Raw genomic sequence first — 18490 nt, 5'->3', positions numbered from 1 at the left:
GTCGACCAATATCACCCCAATAAATTTAATTTAAAAATAAATAAATAAACCAAATATTTGAGCTCCCCCAAAAAAGAAAGTTCTTCCTACTTATACACTGTCAAGGGCAAAAGTAGGACTAATCAAAAGATTCCCACCAAGAACTCCCTGACATCAACTGATAATTCAGTAAAAGAAAATTCAGTATATACAGCCTTGATTTTTGTGAAATGACTCATCTGTCAGGGATCTTTCATTTTCCATTCAAAATGACTAACATGAAACATGCTGAAAACAGTGCAATGCAGATTTTTCACTTGAAGTTACCAATGTAATTTTATAAGTCAAAATCAATGTATAGAAAATACTATTTATACATACAAGTTCAGTCTCTGAATATATAATTCTATAAAATCAAGATGTGAAGGTAAATGCTCTTTAAAATAGTCTAAAAGAAAAAGAATGTTTTAATTTTCTGGCAATTACGATGCTTATAACAAATGCTTTAAGAATTACTCTGGAAAAACAAGGCTAAAACTACCTCACAATAAGTAATCGTTAAAGAATCTTCAGACATAGGTTAAAATATTTTTCTCACAAATTTTTACATAATTCCACCCTTACCATTCTAAGTATTATGCTCTAATAAGGCCTATCCTAATCTTCAGCCAGCAATATTTTCAGGCTGATATTATTATTCTCATTTCCTTGAATAATATCCATACTCCAGGGCCATTTTCCTTCTCATATTCAATATCATGCATGCTTGTATCAAGGTTCCTTTCTTCATATCCTGTCACAGTATCAATCACTGCCTCCTGTCCACTCAATCCACTTTTGATTTATCAGCCGCCGTCTTTCTGGACTCCATAACTCGACCCAAACCATTTTAACAAGACATTGACAAATAGCACCCAGTATCACATCAACCTGTTCCACTTAGTAAACTAAGAAACAGTAACTGTGACATCTCTGCATAAGTATTCCATTCTATTCCCCAGACTGATGTATATTAATGAGGAGATGGTATTTGAAATGCTTCTTCCACATCAGCATCTAATATGATCAAATTAGGAAATGGGATGATTTATTAAATTGTGTAGAGCTGAAATATTTCTTTATATCGCTATACGTGTGGTTTCAGAAAGTGAGCTGTTGCTTTCAATTTTTCTACTGAGGATGTGCCTGCATTTCACAGACGAATTATTGTCTTTAAAAAGATTGCAAGAAGGCAAAATGTTATTAAGCAAATGCTCAGTAAAACAAACTAAATCAGTTTTAAAATTCCTAATTTAATGTAAATCTTGGTTGTTTCACTGAAATTCAGTTTGTGATCTTATTAAGTCATATTTGCATCATACTGTCTTGCTGTAGGACAGTTTTAAATTTATAGCATTACCAAGCAGCTTTACTTCTTGACTTTTAAGATATGTCCTCAATAAAATAATTGCTCTATAAGCACACATTTTGTTCTTATTTTCAGGTATAAGACAAAATAAAGATCAATGGGTTAATAAAAGAATAAAATAAAAATACAAAATCAACTATTTGGGTCATTTCTATACTTTTAATAATTAGATGTTAAAATGTTTTTTATTAAAGTGCTCCCCAATTAAAGTTCAATAACTGTTTCATGGGTAGTTTAAACTTTGAACAATGAATTAGTTTTTTAATATATTTCTATATGAAAGGGATATTTAATATGTTCACTAAATTTCAAACTGGAAATAAGAAAGAATAAATGTAAAACTCCTACGTTTCCATAAACAGATTCTCATCTTACCTAATTTTTTATTTTCTAAATATCCATATATTCCAGAAGTCAAACTCTGCTCACGTTAAAACTACAGAATCTCTAAGTACAAAATCCATATTTAAGTGTAGATGTAGGCTAACCTCAGCATATTGGGCTTATATATTCAATAGTTTTCTAATGGAGCAACCAATGACTTCTTTTGGCTCAAAGACAAATCAAAAGATTATTAATAAATGAATTCTAAAGTAGCTCTGATTTCATTCATTGACTAAAAAATTACCTATAAATCTCAATAGAGCTATACAATGCAGATAGTGTATGAGGAGAACATTACAAAATCAGAAAAAGTATATCACCCAATAAAGAATTAATTGTGATTCTCAGATATTTACTACTTAAATTTTATTATATGAACAAGGATCATTTGTTTGATTACTTTTATATGAAGCAATAACCTTACCATTTTAAAGAAGCTAATCTAACTTTTAAATTAAAAAAAGCAACATCAACTTGAAGAAATACTACATTGTTAAAATAAAGTACAATCTTTCTCTTTAATACTCGGAAAAGGACACCAGGAAAACAGAACATCAGAAATGCTGTCCTTTGTTCTTTAAATAGAGTTAGGGCATGGAGAAAATGAGGATTTTTTTATGTCTGTTAAACTAGTAAAATAGGATAAAATAGAAGCAAACTCACAAGTATATTGTAGCATGTAGTATATAGAACTAATAATAACAGTATTTTTTAAAACCTTAACATTTTTATTGGCCTTTATAGTTTACAAAAGTATTTTCAATACACTATCTTGCTAGAAAATAGGTTTTCAGAAATTATGTTCCTCTCTCTTTCCAATTAATAAATATTTCTTACTTGTTCTTCTTGTAATACCACATTCTCAATAAAAATTTCCCTACTTGCCTCTAATATCAATAATTATGCTCTTCCTTTACATACTTGACACTATAGTCTACTACAGAATACAATTAGTAGCTTTAAACTGTCTTATTCAATGTTTGGCTCCTCTGTCTATGTGTGTGAGTGTGAGAGTGAGTGTGTGTGCGTGCGTGCACACACACGTATGTGGTATGTTTGTCTTAACACAGTCTAAATGCTTCTTGAGTAGAAACCTATATAGCACTGAAGAGAAAAGAAATCACAGAGATAGAGCAATTAAAACATTACACTTTATGGAACGAGAAAAAATTTAGAATTCATTAATTCCTTCAAATTTATATCAACTAAGGCTGTCAATATCTACGTACATAGACATATTTATAGCATAAAGAAAAACAGGTAATGAAACTAAACTATTCATTTAAGAAATGGCTCATTTCAAATTCCATTCCTTGTGTTTAGAAAATATAGCAAAATAGCCTGTGTGTGACAACTGCTATATAAATGAAATAAATACTTGGTATTTTATAATCATATTTATAATTATTTCAAAAAACCTAACATCAATAATTGAAATTAGAAATTATTATTATAAGTTGTCATGTTCATACATATGTAGTAAAAGGATGCACAATTTTTAAAAATCACCTAAGTCAATGATTACTACACATCATACAAAAAGTCTTCATTTTCACTCTTGAATTAAAATCAAAATATATATCTATTAAGAAAAAGGATTCATAACAAAGAGCCCAGAGAGTCAATAACACCAGGAAATAGTTGTCTAGGAATGCCTAGCTCAGTGATGGTGAATCTATGACACGCGTGTCAGAGGTGACACGCGAACTCATTTTTTTGGTTGATTTTTCTTTGTTAAATGGCATTTAAATATATAAAATAAATATCAAAATTATACATCTTTGTTTTACTATGGTTGCAAATATCAAAAAATTTCTATATGTGATATGGCACCAGAGTTAAGTTAGGGTTTTTCAAAATGCTGACACGCCGAGCTCAAAAGGTTCGCCATTACTGGCCTAGCTCATGACTAAATCTGTAAAAATCCTCAATGTCAGCTACATTCAATGGGTCATTTGGATAAGGTGTAGTACATAACATTATCTTAGCTCCATGTGAGGCAAAAAAAGAAAATCAAGCTAATTATGAAGTCTTCAATCTACAGAAGTGACTAGCAAAGTTAGAAAAAATAATCAAGAGATGAGAACAACAAAATAAAGTATGAGAAATAAGGCATAATCATCTCAATAGATAAAAAATGGCATAAATGAGTTTGACATAAATCAACACCCTTTCCCCCCCAAAAAAGCTACTAACAAACAAGAAATATACAAGTTTCTTCTTCAGTTTTATAAAGGGGAGTCACAAAAAACCTACAACTAACATCAAATCTGAAATTGAAAGACTTTCTTTGTAAGATAGGAAAAAATGGCAAGGATGCCCAATCTCACCTCTTTTCTTCAACACTGAACTAAAAATCCTAGACAATGCAAAAAGCCAAGAAAATGGAATAAATGACAGTTTTTAAAAGAGAAGTAAAACTCTCAATTTTCAGGTAATATGATTGTTCTTGCAGAAATATTGTAAGGTATACTCAAAATACTATAATTAATAAGAGCAGCAAGGTTATAGGATTTGAAATAAATATAGAAAAACATAAAATATACATTGTGCAAAATATATATTTAAAATATATAGTCCATTTTAATATATATATATGGAGAGCAAATTATTGGAAAATAAAATTTAGAAATAATTCCTTTTTCAATAATATAAAAAGAATTAAGATACATTTAACAAAAGATGTGGAAGATTGCTATACTGAAAACTACAAAACATTGTTGGGGCCTGGCCGGCTTGGCTCAGAGGTTGAGTGTCAACTTATGAACCAGGAGGTCACAGTTTGATTCCCCATCAAGGCAGGCAGGAGGCAGCTGATCAATGATCCTCTCTCATCATTGATGTTTCTATCTCTCTCTTTCCCACTTCCTTCCTCTCTGAAATCAATAATAATATATTTTTTAAAATAAAAATATTGTTGGGAGAAATAAAGAAAACCCAAACAATGGAGAGGCAGACCTGTAACTTAAATGAAAGGACACTAAACAAAAACATGAAAGCATATAAAACTATAAAGCTCACTGGTGAAGGTAAACATATAAGCAAATACAAAATATTCTAATATTGTAATAGTGATAGAGCACTTCTAATTCTGCTATAGAATTCAAAAGACAAAAGCTTAAAAAATTATAAAACTATATCAATGCATACACATTATATAAATATATAACTATTAACAAAATGTCAACAATTAAGATATGTAAAGGGTATACAGGAATTCTTTATACTACCCTTGTAAGTTTTTGTTAAATATGAAAATATCACAAAATTAAAAGTCTCCTATATAGCAGCAATGGGCAGGTGGAATTTAAAACAATACCATTTATATTAGCACCCCAAAAATTAAGTACTTACGTATAAATCTAACAAAATATACTAGTATGCAGTATCTATGTGAGGAAAATTATTAAACTCTGATGAATGAAATCAAAGCAGAAATAAACAGAGAGATGTTCCATGTTCATGGATATGAAGACTCAATATTGGCCAGATGACAATTCTTCCCAAATTGTTCTATAGAGTCAATACAATACAATCAAAATCCTAGCAAGTTATTTCGTAAATATCAACAAATTGATTCTAAAGTCTATATGGAAAGGCAAAAGATAAGAATAGCCAACACAATATTGAAGGAGAAGAATAAAGTTGGAGGACTGATATTATTCAACTTCGAGGCTTACTATAAAGCTACAGTAAGTAATAAAGACAGCATGGTATTGGGAAAAGAACAGACAAATACAATGGAACAGAATAGAGAGCCCAGAAATAGACCCACATAAATCAAGTCAGCTGATCTTTGTCAAAGGGGCAAAATTAATACAATGGAACTAAGATAACTTTTTCAACAAATGGTGCTAAAAAACTGGATACCCACATGCAAGAAAAAAAATGAACCTGTACACTGACCTTAGACCCTTGACAAAAATTAACTCAAGATGGATTACAGACCTAAGTATAAAATCTAGATGACCTTGGATAGGGCAGTTACGTTTTAGACACAACAACAAATGAATAATCCATGAAAAAAATAATAGATAAGCTACAGTCCATTAAAATTTAAAACTTCTTAAAAAATAGGTGGAGGTCAAAAGTCCAAACATCTATATATATAAAAAGCCAGTGTCCCTGACGACCAGGACAATCAACCAACCAGTTGCACTGAGCACCTCTAGGTCCCTTCCCCCCCACCTGCAGTCTCCGATCACAGCTTGGCTAACAGGGAAACACGGCAAATGGAGCAGCGGGGCAGGACTGGCGAGCAGGCAGAACGGGGACCTCTTGGTCCCTCCCCCCCAGCCACAGGCTCTGGGGAACAGGAGCCATGCTGCAATCGAGGAACCATGGTGAACCAGGGGGTGGCGGTGGGTACTAGTGAGCAGGCAGAAGATGGCCTAGGGACCCTAACTGCGCATGATTTCGTGCACGCTGGGCCTCTAGTCTAGTTATGAAATAATTAAGTTGTGGGAATGTAGTGTACAGCATGGTGACTATCCTATATAATAAAAGGCTAAAATGCAAATTGACTTAACAGTGGAACAACCAGTCACTATGATGCACATTGAGCAACAGGGGGCAGATGCTCAATGCAGGAGCTGCCCCCTGGTGGTCAGTGCACTCCTACAGGGGGAGTGCCACTCAGCTAGAAGCCCTGAGCCAGCTCACGGCTGGTGGGCACAGTGGCTGTGGCAGGAGCCTCTCCCGCCTCCACAGCAGCACTAAGGATGTCTGACTGCCATCAGCTGGACATCCCCCGAGGGCTCCTGGACTGCAAGAGGGCGAGGCTGGGCTGAGGACCCACCCCCCTTCCCCGAGTGCATGGATTTCGTGCACTGGGCCTCTAGTAGATAATAATCCATATTACATTATTTGAAAGTTGCAAAGAGAGATTTTTACAGTCCTAATCACAAGAAAAAAAAAGTTTTAAAGAACAATGAAAATATACTGAACGACATTAGGATTTTGAAGTTGTTTATAAAATGCCACATACTTTCCTTTAAAAATATCAGTCTGATTAAAAAAAAAAAAACAGTCTACTCTGTGAAAGACGATGTCCACACATAAGAAAACAATCCATTAACTGAGGGGAAACTTTGCAAAAGAAACATCAGATAAAGGACCTTTTAAAATATACAAAGAACTTCTAAAATTCAATAATAAGAAAATAAGCAGCTCTATTAAAATATAGGGGAAAGAACTTATGAAACAGTTCACCAAAGAAGATACACAGATGGCACATAAGTAAATGAAAAGATGTTCCACATCATCAGTCATCAGAGAAATGCAAATTAAAATAATATGATACCTAAAAAAAAAAAACCTACTTAAATGGCCAAAATCTGGCAACACCAATTGCTGGTGAGAAACTGTCATTCATTGCTGGTGGCCACTTTGGAAAACAATCTGGCAGTTTTTCACAAAAGTATACTCTTACCATATGACCCACCAATCACACTCTCTGGTGTTTACCCAAAGGAGTTAAAAACTTATGTCCACATAAAAACATACACACAGATATTTATAGCAACTTTATTCAAAATTGCCAGAACCTGAAAGCAATCAATATGTCCTTCAGCAGGTGAATGGATAAATAAGCTGTAGTACATCCAGACAATGAAATATTATACAGGAATCCCCCACTTTCCAAAAGTTTAAGTTATGCCACTTCACTTTTACCAAAGATCTACATTAATACACAATGACTTTTATCTAAAAGTCCAAATTTTAGCCTTGGCTGGTGAGGCTCAATTGGTTGCAGCACTGTCCCATGCACCAAAGGATCTCGGGTTTGATTCCTGGTCAGGGCACATACGCAGTTTTCCGGTTGATTCCCAGTCAGGTCGCATATGGGAGGCAATCAATTGATGTTTTTCTTTCTCTCTCTTTCTCCCTCCCCCCTTCCTCTCTCTCTAGAATCAATGAAAAAAATATATCCTCGGGTGAGGATAAAAAAAAAAAAAAGCAATTTCATCAGATTTATTTTGGTTAGCAAAAACAGGTACCAATATATATCTTCATAAAAGCAAAATGGCATAACTCGAACTTTCAGAAACCTGGGGATACACATGGCCCTTTGCACTATTATGAAATGTTTCATAGGAATATTCTACGTTTGGATAGTGAGGAAACCTGTATAGTACTAAAAAAAAAATGAGCTATCAAAGCCATGAAAATACATGGAAGAAACCAAAATACATACTACTAAGTAGAAGCCAATCTGAAAAGGCTAAATACTGCATGATCCCAACCGTATAGCAGTCTGGAAAAGGCAAACTATGGAGACAGTAAAAAGATCAGTGGGTGTCACAGCTTAGGGAGATGGGGTGAAATAGGCAGAGCACAGAGTATTTTTAGGGCACTGAAACTACTCTGTATGAACCTATACTGATGGATACATGTCATTACACATTTGTCTAAATCAGAGATTTTCAACCTTTTTCATCTCATGACACACATAAACTAATTTAAGAAGATTGAAATCTTACAAACTATATTTTCTGACCACAATGGAATGAAACTAGAAATCAATAGCAGCAGAAAAACTGGGAAATCCATAAATATGTGTAAATTAAACAACTTATTGTTGAAAAATCAATGACTCAACAAAGGAATCACAAGGGAAATTAGAAAATATCTCGAGACAAATGAAAATGAAATCATAACACACCAAAACTTATGGGCTGCAACAAAAGCAGTTTTAACCCTGCCAGACCGCTGTACCAATTTTTCGGTAATTTCCACTCAAAGGTGGAATACTGGCGCTAGATGAAAGGTAGATGAAAGGTAGACCTATTTTCTACAATGTCTCCAAGTTCCATCTTATTCTAACCACTTGTTTGCATGTAACTAACATTTTTCTATATCATGTTGGTTTTTTCTCTTTAATGCTCAGGAGCCCAGGTATAGGGGACAGTTAGGTTCAGGGCCTCAGGTCTGGTAGGATTAAGAAGGTAGTTAATAGCTAGAAATGCCTACATTAAAAAAGATGAAAGATCTCAAATCAATAACCTAGCTTTACATCTCAGGGAACTAGTAAAGGAGGAACAAACTGCACCAAAAATTAGCAGAAGGAAGGGAAGGATTAATAATGATTAGAGCAGAAAAAGAGGGAATAGAAAAACAATATTTTTAAAAAAGCAATAATACTAAGAATTTGCTTCTTTTTTTAAAATATATTTTATTGATTTTTTACAGAGAGGAAGGGAGAGGGATAGAGAGTTAGAAATATCGATGGGAGAGAAACATCGATCAGCTGCCTCCTGCACATCTCCTACAGGGGATGTGCCCGCAACCAACATACATGCCCTTGACCAGAATCGAACCTGGGACCTTTCAGTCCGCAGGCTGACGCTCTATCCACTGAGCCAAACTGGTTAGGGCAAGTATTTGTTTCTTGAAATGATCAACAAAATTGGTAAACCCTTAACTAGATTAACTAAGAAAAAACAAGGAGATTCAAAAACTAAAATCAGATATTAGAGAGAAAGCATTAAAATTGAAACCAAGCAATAAACAGGATTATGAGACAACCTATAGAAATAGATAAATTCCTAAATATATACAACCTACCAAGACTAAATCATGAAGAAACAAACATATGAACAGAGCTATAACAAACAGATTGAATCAGTAATCAAAAACCTCCCAACAACGAAAAGCCCACAACTACATGGCTACACTGGAGAATTTCTACCAAACATTTAAATAAGAATTAAGGCCAATCCCTCTCAAACTCTTCCAAAAAATTGAAGAGGAGGGAGCTCATCCAAACTCATTTTATGAGCTAGCATTATTACCCTGATACCAAAGCCAGACAAATATATTGTAAGAAAACTACAGACCAATATCCATGATTAATACTGACACAAAAACCTCAAAAAAATACTAGCAAACTAAGTTCAACAGCACATTAAAACAATTATACACCATAACCAAATTGGATTCATCCCTTGAATTCAAGAATTGTTAAATACACAAAAGCAATCTTGAGAAAGAACAAAGCTGGAGGCCTCACATTCCTAATTTCAAAATATATATTAAAAAGCTACAGTAATCGAAACTATATAATGCTGGCAGACACAGAGACAAATGGAATAGAATAGAGAGCCTGACATAGTATAAAACGCAGATTGCTAAACATGTGTGCTGTTGACTAGACATTACTGCCATTACTTTTAAGTTCTTCCTTGCATTGCAAAGGAAAAGAAATTAACGTTTCCAGATTTCCTCTGGAGGTAGTTGTAGGTACAGAGTTGGACAGAGAAGCAGCTTCCAGGTGGGTAGTTTCTTGAGAACCACTCATTCTGTTGCTACAAACCTAGAAAGTTCTTAAGATTTCCAGTGACTTGAGAAAACAACCAGCTTTAATACTTCAGGCAGAATTAATCAGTGACAGTGTCCCTAATTCCCTCAGCCCTTCCAAAGGTTGCATAGGCCTTTATCCCTATATTAAAATCCCACTGCTTGGAATTCATTGCCTTCTGTTTCCCTAATCAAATTCTGGTTGATTGATTCAAGGTATGTGAAAATAGTCTATAACCTGAAAAAGACATATAAAAGCATGGATTATTATTTCTATTCCCACTGATAGAAAGTTTCAACTGACCTTGATTTCTGGTAATCAGCCTCCTTTTAGACAAATCAATACATCTAAAATAAAGCTTTCCTTCTACAAATCAATAAACAATAAAACTTTTCCTTACTAAAAAAACAGCTCTCTACCTAACTTCATTTCCCCAGTTAATGACCCAGTCAAGACATGTTTACTAAGCAAGGTATTGTGTTAGGTACCAAGAGATTTCCCCTGTAAGAGTTTATAATATATGAGTATAATAAAGACATAACATTCATACTATAACTATTACATATCAGGAACTATATGTAATGGTGGGTAAGAGAAAGAATGGATTAAACTTAACTTGGGAGTGCAAAGATAAACATCAAAAAAGGATTTAAGGAAAAAGAGAACTAAAGATTGCAAGAAACTGAAAGAAAGCATGCTCAAAAAAACAAAGCTAGTAACCCAGGAATATGTATAGAGAACAAAGGCATACAATACAGAGTAGCTTATTAATGGAGTGTGTACTAAGAAGAGGAGACTAAGTCCAAATAGGGAGTATGTACTAAAAAGAGGAGACTAGCCCTAACTGGTTTGGCTCAGTGGATAGAGCGTCAGCCTGCGGACTGAAAGGTTCCAGGTTCGATTCCGGTCAAGGGTATGTGCCTTGGTTGCAGGCACATCCCCAGTGGGGAGTGTGCAGGAGGCAGCCGATCGATGTTTCTCTCTCATTGATGTTTCTAACTCTCTATCCTTCTCCCTTCCTCTCTGTAAAAAAAAATCAATAAAATATATTTAAAAATAAAAAATAAAAAGAGGAGACTAAATCCAAACACTACAAGGTCAGAAAAGCTAAACATCTGGACTTTATTACCATTATCCAACTTCAGATTCATAGAGATTTATAAATTTTATGCCTAGATAACAAAATCAGGCTGCTAATATGCCCCCACAGCTAGAATCTAATAGAAGAACAGAAAAAAGCAGCTGATCTTACTAAATTCCTATTTTTATACTAACACTCTTCTGCTCAAAAACTTTCAATGACTTCTGAACACCTACTTTTATCAAATCCCTCAATACCATGGTCCCCATCCTATTCAACCATTGCCCAACATGTACAACTCTTTCCAGATAAGCTATCCTCTGTATTATTGGCCCTTGATCAAGACAAGAAAACATAGATGGAGTGACAATGGAGATTAATCAGCTCGGGCTGCTACAACAAAATACCACAAATTGAGCAGTTTTAAACAACGTAAATTTATTTCTCATAGTTCGGGGGCTCCAAGTCCAAGATCAAGATACTAGTTGATCTGGTTTCTGGTAAGGGTTCTTCCTGGCTTGTAGATGGCTGACTTTTCACTGTCTTCTCGTGGCCTTTCCTCTAAATTCACACTCAAAGAGCGAGAACAGTCTGCCTCTTCTTGTAAGCCCACCAGCCCTACTGGATTAGGGTCCTACCCTTATGACCTCATTTAACCCGAATTACCTCCATAAAGACCCTAATTCAGTTATATTGGGGATTGGGGATTCAACATACGAATTGGATGGGAGGGGGTAGCTGGGGGTAGGGACATGAACATTTACTTCATATCACACTGGGTTATTTCTGAGGCTAGACCTTAAGAGATCCTGCATCTTCTGCTCTTACCTTCTTGAAATACTTTCCCCGTCATGTGAAAAAGCCCAGCCTAGCCTACTGGAGGATGAGAAACCACAGGAGAACTAAAGCACCCTAGACAATAGCCAAAAGCCAATACCAAATGCCTGAGTTGAGGTTACATTGGACCATGTAGTTCCAGTTAAGCTATCAGATAACTACAACCACAGGAGTGACCCAGATGACACTAGCAGAAAAACTGCCAGCTGAGCTCAGGTCAAAATTGTAAAATCTTGAGAAAATAAATGACTGTTGCTTTAGATCACTAAATGTGAGGATAGTGTGTTACAGAGCAATAAATATCTGATGGCATACCTTCTTGTTCTGCTTTTTGACCTAGACCTCTGAACTCTATAGGATTTCCCCCAGTCCCTTGAACGACTTCGACTTCGTTTTCTTCTAGAGCCATAAGAAGAGCTACTGCTTGATCGATGTCTCCGTCTGAAATAAAATATAATTAAGTATCATTGCTATAAAAAAATTTTGTATGAGCATTAAGGAGAAATCACCTAGATTCTATAGAATTGTCTCATTTTTACTGTCTTACACCTTCTTAAAAGCAAAAAGAGATAAAATGTTATTGCTCTTGAACAGTCAGGTGACTAATTTTATAATTTAGTGATAGAATTAGCTACAAATTAAGACCTTGGAGGTGTTAAGTAGTATACAATCCTTCCAAATGTTATCAGATAACATAGTTTGAGAATTAAGCTAGTTTATACCTACTTGTCTACAAAAAAAATAGACAAAGGAGAAAGACACTGAACCCATGGGATGGGCCTCGAAAAACAGAACAAAACACCTCTGGCTTGGGACTTAACCTTCATAACTATATAACTACTAAAAGAAAAATGTTTTACCCAGAAAAATTACAAGTAGAAAAATATAAGAACTTGAAAGAATGTAGTCTCGTTACTACATAAGTAAAAGTTATGAGAATCACCTTCTATCATAAGAATGTGAGCGAGGCTGAAGATCTCTGGACCAAGATCTTGACTTTGACCTGGATTTCCTTCCACCTTTCCTTCGGCTATATGTTCTACTATCTGAAGAACTACTTGAAGATGACCGTCTACGATGTTTCTTTTTTCTCTTGCTTCTGCTTTCTTCTTCAGTATCTGATGAACGGCGTCCCATTTCTACAAGTTTAAATTCAAAGAAAATTATTACTTACTTACGGCACCATGGATGAAATTTAATATAGCAATTTTTTTAAACTTTGCAAAAATTTTTAGTCTTAAAGTAAAATTTTAAATGTACCTGGCTTCTTGACAAGAATATAAAAAAAAAATCTCTAATACAGTCTTCAGTTTTTATAATTTAGTAACTGTTTTTATAATTTATGAACAACTTAAATTTATCCTAAATTTTTCCAAATGTCTCTCAAAAGAGTCAATCTGAGGACAGCTCATTATAACAATTTTCTTATATTTTAAGTTGCAGTTATGATTAATTACATAATATTTGGTTTAGGGATCAACTACCTAATCCTTCATTTTCACATTCCCTAAAGATAAAACATATTTTACTATCTTTTAGAATTACTTTTTTCTAACTGAAAATTCTACATTTTTAAATGGATAAAAACTCACTAGTCATCAACAGAGTACAAAGTGAAATAATATACTATCATCATTTCACTTGTGAAATTTGGGAGAGGAAATGTTAACTTAAGTAACAAAGTTGATGAGGTTATTGTGAAGTCGGTCAAATCTTCACACTGCTAGTAAAGTGGTGGTATATTCCTTCCTGAAAGCAATTAACAATTTAAATATAGAGTCATAAAAAATGCTTATTATTTTGTCACAAAGCAATTCTACTTCTAAGAATGTATCTGAAAACTTTTTCTTAAAAAAAATATAATCACAAAGATATCCATTATACCATTATTAAAACTGTCTCTATAGAGACTGCAATTTCTTTTTTTTTTTTTTTTTAAATATATTTTATTGATTTTTTACAGAGAGGAAGGGAGAGAGATAGAGAGTCAGAAACATCGATGGGAGAGAAACATCGACCAGCCGCCTCCTGCACATTCCCCACCGGGGATGTGCCCGCAACCCAGGTACATGCCCTTGACCGGAATCGAACCTGGGACCTTTCAGTCCGCAGGCCAACGCTCCATCCACTGAGCCAAACCGGTTTCGGCGAGACTGCAATTTCTAAAAATATGTACATATGAGTAAGAGCAAAAATAAAAACTGGTAATATTTAAGTGATAAAACTGGGTAACGTTTTTTTCTTTTTAAACGTATTTTCAAAAAAAAACAAAAAAAAATATTTTCTATATGGCTATGGTAATGCTTTTACATTTAGTATACAAAAGGAAAAATATACAGAAATAGAAGTTAAAGAATTTTTTCAAATTATATTTTTATTGTTAACTTTATTATAGATGTCCCTCATTTACATTCCCTTTGCTTTTCCCCCAGACTCTGCCCTCCTCTCCCTATAACGCTGACCACACTGTTTTATGTGTCCATGGGCTTTGCATGTATGTTCTTTGGCTATTCTCTTCACCTTCTTTCACCCTATCTACCCCATGCACCTCCGCTCTGACATCTGTCAGTCTGTACCAAGAACACATGTCTCTGGTTCTATTTTGTCAGTTTATGTTATTCATTAGATTGTACAAGTGAGATCACATGATATGTGTCTTTCTCTGACGGGCTCATTTTGCTTAGCATAATAATCTCCATGCTGTCATAAAAGGTAAGAGATCCTTTCTTTTTATAGCCTTGTAGTATTCCATTGTGTAAATGTACCATTGCTTTTTTATCCACTCATCTACCAATGGTGTTTTGGAATTATCGGAATATATTCCCAGAAGTGGGATCACTAGGTTGAAAAGCAGTTCCATTCTCAACTTTTTGAGGAAACTCCAAACTGTTTTCCACAGTGGCTGCGTTCCTACCAACAATGCACTAGGGATCCCTTTACTCCACACCTCGCCGGCACTTGTTGTTTGTTGATTTACTGAAGGTAACCATTCTGGCAGGTGTGAGGTGGTATTTCACTGTGGTTTTAATTTGCATCTCTCTGATGGTTAGTGACATTGAGCATTTTTTCATATGTCTATTGGCCATCTGTATGTCCTCTTTAGAGAAGTGTCCATTCAAGTCCTTTGCCCATTTTTTTAAGTGGGTTGTTTGTCTTCCTGGTGTTGAGTTGTATAAGTTCTTTATATATTTTGGAAATTAATCCCTTATCATGGAGGAATATGTTCTCCCATAGAGTAGGTTCCCTTTTCATTTTGTTGATGGTTTTCTTAGCTGTGCAGAAGCTTTTTAGTTTGATGTAATCCCATTTATTTATTCTTTCCTTTGCTTCCCTTGCCCTAGGAGACATATTGGCAAAAATACTGCTATGTCAGATGTCTGACATTTTACTGCATATGTCTTTTTCTAGGATTTTTATGGTTTTGCAACTAACATTTAGGAATTACCTTAGTTCAGCGGTTCTCAACCTGTGGGTCGCGACCCCTTTGGGGGTCAAAGACCCTTTCACAGGGGTCGTCTAAGACCTTCCTGCATATCAGATATTTACATTACAATTCATAACAATAGCAACATTACAGTTATGAAGTAGCAATGAAAATAATTTTATGGTTGGGGTCACCACAACATGAGGAACTGTATTTAAAGGGCCAGAAGGTTGAGAACCACTGAAAGTTTTCTTATTTCCTGGCTTTTTCTTCCATTCTTGTTTTCACTTTTAAGCAGTTAAAAATGTTCTTTACCCACAAATAACCATTTAACAAGAGCTTTGATGTTCTTATTATCTTGTTAAAAAAAATACTAAAATGAGAATATAAAGATAAAAAATATAAATTCACAAGGATACACAGACTAGGAGAGAAGACAGAAGGAACAGTAAACAAGATACGTCAACAAATTTTTAGCAAATGAAAAACATATGGAGGATTTAGACCTATGAGAGCCGAATACCAGCAACTGCAGAGAATTCCAACATGAGAAAAGCCACTTTACATAGCAAAAATCAGAAAGGATAGGAATTTAAGATACCACTTACCACAGTGGACACAAAGATGCGTGGAACTAAAAATCAAAGGAACTGGATGAAAGTCTATAAAAGCAGTAATCTCCCAGGTCCCCTTCCCCATGCAACCCAGACAGGTGACTACTCTTTCCCAATCCCAGGAGAGGTGATTTATTTAGTAAAAATGGCAAAATAATAAAGCACCAGATCCAGGGGCACAATAAACGAGGGCAGAGAGATGCTAACCTAAAAGTGAAAAGAATTACATGAAAGTCTACAACTAATGATAAATACTGTACCATTAGTTGGATCCAAGATCGTTCTGGCAGAGGATTCATCTATGCAAAAACTGAACAGTAGCTGAAAAAGATATACTACAAGTATTTGAAGGTACGCCACGCCCCCCCCCTCAAAGAAAAAAATGGCCAGGCCCTTGCCCAATCACCTATAACCAAGCCCACCAGTTAATAAGTCCAAGCCTTAAACATTTTTCAGTAAACAATTTTTCTGTTAACTTTTTATAGATTATTAGATAGGGGGGAGGGGGGTATAACCAATCACGTGATGAAAGCCTTCATTATAAGAGACAGAAAGGAAAAAAAAAAAAAAAAAAAACTCGTAGTAAACCAGGAACATACAGAAGAAAATTAAAGGAAAATATCACAGCTAATTTCCTCAGATCCAACAAACAAGAATAGGGGGAACATCCATAGAACAGAAGAAAAAGCTTGAAATTTAAAATATGATAACTTGTAGCCGAAACCGGTTTGGCTCAGTGGATAGAGCGTCATCGGCCTGCAGACTGAAAGGTCCTAGGTTCGATTCCGGTCAAGGGCATGGACCTGGGTTGCGGGCACATCCCCAGTAGGAGATGTGCAGGAGGCGGCTGATCGATGTTTCTCTCTCATCGATGTTTCTAACTCTCTATCTCTCTCCCTTCCTCTCTGTAAAAAATCAATAAAATATATTTTTAAAAAATAAAAAATAAAAAAAATTTAAAAAAATATAACTTGTAGCCGAGACCGGTTTGGCTCAATGGATAGAGCGTCGGCCTGCGGACTGAGGGGTCCCAGGTTCGATTCCGGTCAAGGGCATGTACCTGGGTTGCGGGCACATCCCCAGTGGAGGGTGTGCAGGAGGCAGCTGATCGATGTTTCTCTCTCATCGATGTTTCTAACTCTCTATCTCTCTCCCTTCCTCTCTGTAAAAAATAAATAAAATATATTTAAAAAAAAATATATAACTTGTAAAAAAAATACAATAAAATTAGAAGATGAGTTCAAATGACTCACAAAAAGTAGTAAGAAAAAGATTAAAATCAGGAGGTAAAAAGTAGTAAGAAAAAGATTAAAAATAGGAGGTAAAAAGTCCCTGGAACAATTAATTTTAAATGACATAAACCAGACATATCTCATAAAAATTCAGACACTAGGAATATATAGAAGATCCCAGAAACTTCTACAGAGAAAAAAATGGAGAAATCATAATAAAAGGAACAGGACTTCTAAACTGCAATATATAGAAAACAATGGAGCCTTGTGTCCAAAATTCTAAATGAAAATGATTTTCAACATAGAATCTATATCCAGACCAATCACTGATCTAATAAAAGATCAGAATAAAGACATTTTCAGATATGCAGCCCCAAAATTATACCTCACATTCCACCAAAAGCAAACAGCAAACCAACAAAGGCAAGCCAGATTAAAAAAATAAGGAATGTAAAACTAGAGATAGGTAAAACATCCCAGGATGAAAGCAGGCCTAGCTATAAGGGATACATCAATGAACAAGAGACAAAAATCCTTGCCCTCAAGGAGCTTATATGCTCTTATAACAGCAGTTCTCAAAATGGGATCTGTAGGACACCTGAGGTTCCTTAAGATCCTTTCAGGGGATTCAAGAGGTCAAAACTATTCTCATTATAATACTCATATATGACTTACCTTTTCCCCTATGTTGACTTTTGCACTGATGATGTACAAGCAATAGTAGACAAAACTACTAGTGCCTTGATAGGAACCAAGGTTATGGCACCAAACTGTACTAGCAATCATTGCATTCTTCACAGCAATAGTTTAAAAAAAAAAAAAAAAAGGCAGGGGAGGGTGAGTGGGTTGGAAGAGATCAACCTAAGAACTTGTATGCATTTATGCATAATCCATGGACACAGACAACAGGGTGGTGAAGGCCGAGAGTGGGGGGCAGAGGCGGGCTAGAAGAGGTCAATGGGGGGAAAAGGAGGACATCCTATCTAATAAAGAGGGAATATGCAAATTGACCATCACACCATCACAAAGATGACGGCACCCATAGCCACAAGACGGCAGCACCTAGTCCCCTCAGCCCCGCCAGAGCCCCCCAGTCCTTTCAGCCCCTCTGGGGGAAGGAGATGGCAGGTGCACGTGCAACTGGACCCGCCCTCAGCCCCCTAGCCATCCAGGGCCAGCCCAAGGAGTGGGCAAGCCTCAGATGTCGGCTGCCCAGCTGCCCAGGGCTACCT

The 18490-nt window shown here is 35.4% G+C and overlaps 1 protein-coding gene across 1 annotated transcript in view; it reads right to left on the bottom strand.

Annotated features, from left to right (window-relative positions):
- Positions 1 to 18490, bottom strand: part of RSRC1 (arginine and serine rich coiled-coil 1) — a 357359-nt gene that overhangs the window by 334309 nt on the left and 4560 nt on the right. The window contains exons 2-3 of the mRNA XM_081086755.1: positions 12932 to 13127; positions 12304 to 12429 (exon numbers count right to left, since the gene is read on the bottom strand). Of these exons, the coding sequence (XP_080942881.1) occupies positions 12304 to 12429; positions 12932 to 13125 (320 nt within the window). The 5' untranslated portion in view covers positions 13126 to 13127. The remainder of the gene's footprint in view (positions 1 to 12303; positions 12430 to 12931; positions 13128 to 18490) is intronic.

This window comes from Myotis nattereri, assembly GCF_964212035.1.
Source record: "Myotis nattereri genome assembly, chromosome: 3".
Taxonomy (NCBI): domain Eukaryota; kingdom Metazoa; phylum Chordata; class Mammalia; order Chiroptera; family Vespertilionidae; genus Myotis; species Myotis nattereri.
Note: the sequence above shows the minus strand (reverse complement) of the source record. Positions and strands in the feature narration are given on the sequence as shown.